The 9,145-nt window shown below is 40.6% G+C and overlaps 1 protein-coding gene across 4 annotated transcripts in view; it reads right to left on the reverse strand.

Annotated features, from left to right (window-relative positions):
* Nucleotides 1–8,515, reverse strand: part of ptpn11b (protein tyrosine phosphatase non-receptor type 11b) — a 57,328-nt gene extending 48,813 nt beyond the window's left edge. For 2 of the 4 annotated variants that reach the window (XM_085781249.1, XM_085781248.1), the window contains exon 1: nt 3,393–3,502. In XM_085781249.1, the coding sequence (XP_085637375.1) occupies nt 3,393–3,487 (95 nt within the window). In that variant the 5' untranslated portion in view covers nt 3,488–3,502. Of the gene's footprint in view, nt 1–3,392; nt 3,503–8,382 lie in introns of those variants that run through there. The other 2 variants (XM_085781250.1, XM_085781251.1) reach the window with 2 other exon arrangements.
* Nucleotides 8,516–9,145: the final 630 nt, after the last annotated feature.

Raw genomic sequence — 9,145 nt, forward strand, 5'->3', positions numbered from 1 at the left:
AGTTACACCGGATCATAGTTAGCCCTCGCCAAGCTAAACCCTCCAATCCAGCCAATTCAGCAGTATGCCATTAGGCTATTAATTTTGCAGCGCTGCATTGGGGAGATTTGCAGATGAGTTAGAGAATAAAAGCAGAGGACAAAAGCACCACAATGTAAAACTGTAGTGAAACTGTAGTGCAACCCGGTTTGGAGTTGACAACTGGCTCAAATTGATCATCTCAACAGGGGATTCCTTGGTTGCATCCACTTTTCATATATTTAAAAGAAAGTTCTCAGAAATACTGGCTCATAAAGGTTATTTGTTTGTTTGAATCATGTTGTTGGGTTAGTTACTGTAAGGACACATCTGTAGGCTGTGGCCAAACTGAGATTTTGAACTGACCGCAAAATAAAAAGGTCAGGCAATCATCTAATAGTTGTTGAGAGATATTATGCTAAAAACCCGATGACCTCGGCACGCTCCAGTGGTTCACCCATCAGAGCACCTACCACTTCAGGTAGCAGCAGCCATGGGTTCAAGTCTGACCAATGGCCCTTTGCTGTTAGTCATCCAACCTTCCTCTCCGAAAACCCTGTCACTGCTGCACTGTCCCTCACAGTCAAAAACTGCCCCCAAAAAAACAACGCCCACCAGGTTCATCTTCTGAAGACCTTGAATATCAGAGTGGTTTGTTCCAATAGAACTTTTCAGAGTTCCCAGTCAGCTCCATGCATAAACGGTGAATAAAAGCTTCACATTTAACTGTTTAATCGGCGCTGTTTATTCGCCTTGTCATTACAGATACACAGTGCAACTTTTACCTGCCGACATTTTGTTGTTATAGCTGACAAAATGGGAACAAGGCTGTTGCACCTGAAAAGTAATGAAACATGATCTTCTATCTGCTGCACGTCGGGTTTCCTGACTCTATAGTTGCTGGACCATTTGTCCAAACCAGCAGCATGGCCATCACCACCTTAATATTATGACCATTAACTATTGTAAACTATACAGACCAAGATGATTTTAGGTGTGTTAGTACCCTGTCAAACAACAACAACAAACTGGAAAGTTTAATCTCTAAACAAAACTGTGGACAGATGTGAAAGTGAAACGTCGGCTTTCTGGTGCATGCTGAGATTGTGAATTGTTGTCACAAGTCAAGGTAAATGTTTTATGACCAGACATGACGGCTGTGGCATGAATCAGGCAGTCTGACAACAGAAGCCGACTTTTTCCCCATCATATCTGCCAGAAAGTAGGAAGCTGGCCAAATTCTAGGTCGAGTTCTCACCTTGCAGAAACAAAAACTTTTCTGCACCAACTTTTCTCACAGTTTTCTAACAATTTTGGATTAAGTCAGTGACCTTGCTCTGGCTTTACTTCAGACATAACCCCACAGAGCCTTCTGAAATTCAATGAAGCGCACTGAAAACAAACTTTTCTCTCGGACACTACACATTTGGCATAAATGTCAGCAGACCAGCAGATATCTACAGTCTAGTGCATTAAAAATGCATCACCATAATAAATAATCATGCTCTTAATCTACAACTAATGCTGCCTTATATTAACTTAATCTTCATTTGAATAGAAGTTACCCTGCAGGCAACACATCGATATTAACTTGACTTCATGAGCTAAGCCTCCAAACTAAATGATGATGTATGTCTCCAAGTGACCAATGAAGGCGGAGCAGGCACTGGATCCCATATACAGTAAAAATAAATAAAAAGCAACACATTTATCAAAATAACTGTAAGGGACAGCCTGATGTTTGAGAGATTGTGGATGAAATTACCTCTTGCCACCCCCCTTCTCTCTTCCATCACGCCATGCCTTTCTATCAAAGAGTTTGACCAAAAGTACTTGATATGTCACAAGATCTTTCACTGCTTCACTTCTGAGGGACATGTTAAGTTCACCTCTAATACTAACCAGTAAAAGAAAATGAGATCCTTACAGCTCTACTTCGTTGCAAAGTTTGATTTTGGCTCTGATTCCTCCACTGTCCTTTTCATACAAGGCAAATCTAACAAGACATTTTATTTTTAATTATGAAACTCATTTTCCACAAATGTCACTTATGTAATCCTGGCTGCGAGGCTCCTGATAGTTTTTTTTTTTCTTTCTGCGAAGCCTCCTTGAGATTTGCAGTTAGACTATCATTTGGCATTCTGCCTGTTAGTGCTTTCTCAGCGTAGGACAAAATATATTTGCCCTTTCTCTTTCTCTGCATGTTTCACTGTTTAATGATTAACTTTTAGACCATCATTCACCAGGAAACGCTTTTGGAAACAGACCTGGTTAATGGAAACCAGTGACACAGAGTTTCAAGCTGCTTATTTGCCCACAAAAGTTCCAAGTTTCAAATTTACCACCTGCGGCAAATGTGATGTATTTTAAATGACTCTATATTTAGGTACAAAAGTAAGTGTTCATTTAATAAATTGATTGTAAGCTGCCACGCATTGATCGTCCCATTATAACCCAAACATGGCTGTGGGGCGTCAATTCAAAACAAATTCTAGTGTATAATTAAAACAGAGGGGTGCACAGTTGCACTGGCAAAGTGTTTTGTTTTCACACCATCACTTAAAAGGTTATTGCCGCTCATGTTTTGGATCTGTGGCCCTCATCCATCACCACACAGTGTGCTCAGAAATTATCTACAGACTTCCAAAAGCTCAAATTTCTGAATGATTATTTTATATGAATTGCATATCTGCGCCTGTCAGGCTTTGTTTACAAAGACCAGTGAAATAAATATCTACTAAAAGTTTTGCACGTTTCACTAATAATTGCTGCTGAGAGCTTATAGTGCATCTCCAGGCCAAACAATTATGACAGACAATGTAGTTTTGGATTGCCAAAAATGCTTATCTTTATGCTTTTGGTAATGTTTAATCACCTGTTTTTGAAATACTTAATCCTCTGCCACAGTATTAACCTCAGGTTCAATCAGCTGATGTGTACAATGGCACTGAAACATTAGAAAGATTCAGAAAACGACTTCAGTTAAACAATGCATGCATTGCAAAATCTCATATATAACAGTGTTCTGTTGTGTTTCTGGCTGTGGAGTGCTTTAGTTTGGTGCTTCTTGACTTTACAGTAGATGCTGTGAGGATGGCTACCTGTTAACAGTATTATTGTAAATATGTAGTGTTAGCAGCATAGCCTTTTGCTTTAGCTGGGTCTGTCACTTTTTTGTGTTTCGTGCCTTTGCGTGTGTTTTCTTAAGCTGAACAGCTTTGAGCTCTCAGGGCCACCATACATACATGACTGTGAATCCTTTTGATTTACCTGTAGCACTGCAGATTTGAGTCAGTTAACAAGTCTTTGCCCTTCCTATACAACCCAGGCACAGGCAGTCTCTTTCTCTCTCTCTCTCTCCCTCCCTCCCTCACCTCCTCAGATCATGACCGTAGGAGCAGGAGTGAGTCAGGGCTTTCCAAGAATAGGATTCCCTTTGACAACCACCAGGCACCCCATTTCCCTGCATCTGGCCTTGGGCAGTGAGAGAGAGAGAGAGGGGGGGGGGCGAGGGAGAGAGAGACAAGACAAAAGAAAAGAACGTTTCAAATAGCCTGCTTTTATTTGACGCGACATGGTCAGGGACGGGGCAGGGTAAGTGGACGCACTGTGGGAGAGACGGAGGCAGCTGGGAGCTGCAGGTTAGGCCTCAAGCTGGCTGAAGGGAAACAGGCCCAATGTGCATCCAGCCACCACTCTATCTTCTTACATAATGTCTCAAGTTCAATATAGCCCAAGTCAGCTATTTAAAGCACTGCTGTCTAGGCCCACTGACAAAAAGGTGATATACTTAGTAGCCGCAGCGCAGCATGAAAGCCTCTGCTGCCGCTATATCGGTCACAGACGAGCCCTGGGGTGTGGATTTTGGTAATGTTGCGGATATTTTTAGCCCCCGCTGATGATTCGGGGTATTTACACCGGGTGCAAGACTCGCACACACCCTGACGCTGAATGTTTAACTGCTCTGTGCAGCAGCAGCAGCAGCAGCAGCAGCAGCAGCTCCAGCAGCAGGCGGCCAGCTTAGCAGTATTAGCTAAATTACTAACTTAGGCAATCACGGCGCATGTGCATGCAGTTTGTTTTCAACACTTGCACACAAGTAAGCCACCAGAAGCCGAACTGACTGATTAACAAAAATGCTGCTGGTGATATGACAAATGGTCAGGACACTTTCAGTGGAGGTGGCCCATTGTTTAAAGATGAAAACAGCTGACTGCACCATAGTGTCCATAGTTTATGTGGCTTTTTGTATTTGCGTGGAGCAAATACATGGACTTGTCAAACACAGAGAAGAAGTGGCTCCAGGCATTATTGGTTAATGAGTAACTACTGTGTTTTTTCACAGACACATCCAACCTTTAAAACAGAGACTAGTAAATACAGACTTGACTTGTTAACTACTTTTGAAAATGCAGCTGTTCACATCAGTGGAAAAAAAAAACTGTGCAACACTCAGTATGAATAAAATTAAATTAATGAAACAATCCCGTTCAGTTTGGATTGAAAGTTGTAATGAAAAATACTGTATGTTGAATATAAAGGTAACAGTAAACAGTGTCAAATGGTTTTTCCCACAGGTTATAATGGGCAACACATTCCAGATGTGTTTTGAGGTGTCTGGTTGGGGGGGAAACTACTGTATACAGATCACAATCATGCTATTTAAAGCAAATCTATAGTGATACGCTGTGAATATTTTCCACCCGTCATTTACTATGCAAAGCTATGGGCATACTAGTTTGCATGTTTAAAACCTACACAGTGGAAACAAAACAGAAAGATTTACTTTGCTTTTCCCCCCATTTCATTTTTTATCAGAAAATCAAGACAGTGGGATTTAGCTGCCAGTAAAGACAAAAAATGATGTTTATATGACAAACTGACTTGCCGGCACAGAGAAGTTCAGTGGTAAATATTAGTTAGTGGGCCGTTGTTCTCTTCCCCTTTTCCAGCAGACAATGACAGCAGGGGAAAAGCACTTCTCACTGAATCACATTTAAATGAATGAAAATGAGCATGACTTATTCAGAGTAATTTATCTGCAGAGGAGAGCCAGCGGGTGTTGCAGCATTAACCTAAGTTTACATGGCTCATTCTTAGGAGGAACGCAGCTCTGATGTGTTAAAACATCAAATATTTGGAAAACTGCATCCTGTATGTTCTTCCTTTTTCAGAACTTTGCCCTTTTACGTTGAGACACAAGATCATTAAGTAACATTCAAAGATCATGTGGCATGTGGTGATCTGCAGAATCTGAGTGCTTTGTCACCATTGTTTCCAGTATGGATAAAATGAATAAAATGCAAAACGTGTATCTGGGGAAAAAAAGCAAAAAAAAAAAAAAAGCTAACAGTTGGTTCAGAGCACTACTGGAAATGTTGGCAGTGTTATCTTATTCCTCCACATGGGCTGTTGTTTTCCTGTCGGCTTATCGACAAAACTGACTCACTGTTCTCAGCTGGTCAAATGAGTTTCAGTGACAGATGAGGTCTGTTCCATAAACAAAGGGGGGGCAGAGGTGGTTTCCAATAGTGGAAAGTTTGCGATACTACAAAGAAACAACTGGCAGAAAAATGGAACAGCAGCGTAATGTGACTCTGCATCATTGCTTCTTTCTCTGGGCTACTAAACACATTACAGTGAATAATCACCGTCACAGCGATGGTACGATTACAATTACGTACGGTTGCAGATGGTTCTGTTATGACTAAACCGACACAAATCCAACAATAAAAACAAAATATGTGGAAATTCCAGCCGTCCCCAAACAGCACGACGAACTGAAATCCTTCCTGAAACGGGGAGTCTGAGCGATGCCACCGTCGACGGGAGAGCAGGTCCGTCCTATCAAGATGGCACGCATTGTAGTATTGTTCCCCTGTGGTATTTCAGCTCAGGAAGTGCAGAGCGAGCCGCAGAGCAACAGTCATATGTGTCCCGGACGGCGACAAACCATGGAAACTGGCAGACATGAAAACAGGCTTTTCACTTTGTTCCAGTGTTTTTCACTATCTCTGATCTTGGCCTGCTGCTGGCACTGGCCCCCGGGGGCAGCTCCGGAGATATAGTGAGAAATGATGGCACAAATGCCTCCTCTTCTTTTCTTTTTTTTTTTTTTTTACTCCAATCTGTTGTGTAACATTTTATTTTGACCAAGAGATTTAGACAACTGTGTGCACTGGACAAGTGTAATTTAATCCAGTAATCTGACCAACACAAAGGATTTTAATGTGAAAATAAAAGTGAAATTAGCCCAGTGAATGTGCACATAAAGACTTCAATATCCATGCAGTAGTCAAAAGGATAAGGATAAGGTTTTGGATCTTCAGCGGAGTGGAGCTACACATTTAAACAAAACTGGATGGATCCTTCCTGCAGGTGAACCAGGAAGCAGCACAAGGCAACGGACAATGATTATGGAAATGTTGTGTTAAAAAAAAAATGGTTGTAAAAGATTGGATTTTCCTTTAATGCCTTAGCCAGCCTGGCTGCTTTACGGTTTCCAAACTCCCTTTGATGTGCCGAGGCCTAAGCCATATCCAGCTCCATTCTATTGTGAAAGATGCTATTTTGCCAAATAACATGGCCAGAATTCAACAGGCTTTGTTCTGTCAGTGGAGAAATAAACGCCTTTGTCTATTGTGGAGCTGGACTCAAATCAGTGGAATGGCTTTTCAACCTCAACATCTTTATCCCACCGCCACCATTGCTGCTGCAGTTTAACCTACCAAAGGCACAAAGAAGAACACACAAACACACACCACAGCGACATCACACGATACAACACATCTGTCATCTTTTCCACCCATATAGCGAGGTGGACTATTTGTATCAACTATAAACTTTCTGATTGCTAACATTGCATTTTTGTGAATCCACAACAGCCCATGATGGTCAAGAGACATGCCGACTGCTGGAGGCAGTCTTTCAGAGGTCACCTTGGACATAGACAACAACTGTTACACCTGAAAGCATCATTAGTCATGACGAGGAAAAAAAAAAGAAGTACCAAACTTTAAATAATTATACGGGCCATATCAAATTATGCAAACAAAACAAACAGCTTGATTAATTATCCTTGTAACATAGCAGGAAACATCAGCCTACTGACTATGTACTGGTAACTACCTTGAAAGAACCAATAATGCAAAATCTAACCAATAACCTGCACGCACAGTCTCCATCACACAGTGGCCACTTAATTCTCCACATGCTGAGCTGGTCAATGCTTCAGTGGGCTCTACAAATCATTATTGATGCACAGATGAAGGCTACACGTGGTTAATAATATATAGGAGGAGTAATGAGTTATTGTTGGCAGAATACCACAGACACAAGCTACTGTCCATGATTAAAAGGGATGCACACATATTAATTAAAAAACAGAACATTAGCAGTTAATTAGGGTTTTTAATGGACTTAAAGTATTAGTTTTATATTTTACAGGGGTTTATAGTGCTTATAGTTATTGTTTTTAAACCCCAGTTGCTAATTATATCAGCACTTGACTTGTTTTGTGGTTCCTTACTATACATTAGTGGAGCCGGAAACTAATGCTTCTATAATATATATAGGCTATATATAATTTTACTCCTATAAAAAACTTTTTTTATGACTTCAAGTGCCCTTTTAAATATGTTATATGTTTACAATAGAATACTGTGTGCTGGGCTCAGATTCACAGGAAGCTATAAGACAATTTCCTGCACACACACATACAGACACTCTTGCTACACAGAGACAGAACAGGAGGACAGAGACAGACCACAAAAAACAGGTTAGAAAAATGGAAAGATTTCAAAATAAAAGTTGTGTGGTGTGTGGAAATAGGTGAGAGAGGTCAGTGTCACTGCAACTCAGATACAGTATATAATCCACAACATCAACACATAGCCTACATGAAGGCGAAATGTAAACCAATAATAAGAACAACAACAACAAACACACACAGAGAGCGTTTCCTTTAATTCAACTGTTAGCCGGCTCTCTCAAAATTAAAGAAAAGTCAGCATTTTGTTTTGGAGTCAAAGCCGCACTTTGAGCAAAGTCTGTTACATAACCAACATGCTAATTCATAATTAACGAGACAAACTCAAAGTGAAGTTTTTTGTCATGAAAGAGAAAATGAAAAATACGAAGCGACAAGTGTCTCTGTTTGACTGTTTTTTGTTTTTTTTTAAGAAAAAGTTGAGGCGCCCCCGCTGCTCTCTCACGCTGGCAGCAGCCTCAACTCAATCTCGCCCCGCACAATCTCTGACTGTCCGTGAAGTGCACACAGGCTGGAGAATATGACGGCGCCATTAATGACAGGGTTTTTATTTTATTTTTTAAACACAAACACAGACACAGAGAGGTGGACTTTACCTGCGAGATGTCATAGCAGTCTCTGAAGGCTGTCAAGTGTCCTCAAACGGTCCCGGTCTGTCTCTGCGGAGTCGCTGTGAAGAGTGAGAGATGTGTTGAACCTGCGCGTGGAGCTACACACAACTACCGACACGGCTTCCGGCTGCTACCTTCAAAATAAAGGCCCTGCTTGTTAAATAACTTGAAACTTAAATCTGAAGTAGGTGAATATTTATATCGTATCTTAAGCTTTATTAATCTGAAATATTTCATTTATATTTGTATTGTGTTACTTTTGTCTAGGATAAATAAAGACTCCTGTGGACAAAAGTTTTATTTTATTTTAATTTATTTTATTTATCTTATCTGGTCAAATTATTTGTCAGTTAACTTGTTGGTATTTTGATTCTACAATACATTTGATCACATTCAAAAAATGTTGCTTTATTTAAGTCTGCCATTGTATGCATCTGTGACCAGTTTACACTTTTGTTTTGAAGGACAAGCCTCTCTTCCTGTCCTGCTCAGACTAATTCCAGCCAACTCGATACGACCTGGACAACATTGTTAAAGTTCTTGGTGACATAACCAGGTTAATATCAGAGGCTTAGTAGCCCTTTTATTATAAGGGCCCTCGAAAAATAGTCATGAATAGATCATTACATGCTCACTTCTGATGGACAGACTCATATTCCCACCTGAAAACAGTATAGGGGCCCACCCTTGTTGATTAATTAAAGAGCTATAAAACAGTGTGTGACCGTCTTGTTTAGATGCTGTCTGT

Source organism: Trachurus japonicus, chromosome 7, assembly GCF_045865225.1.
Source record: "Trachurus japonicus isolate A0001 chromosome 7, Traja_1.0".
Lineage (NCBI taxonomy): Eukaryota > Metazoa > Chordata > Actinopteri > Carangiformes > Carangidae > Trachurus > Trachurus japonicus.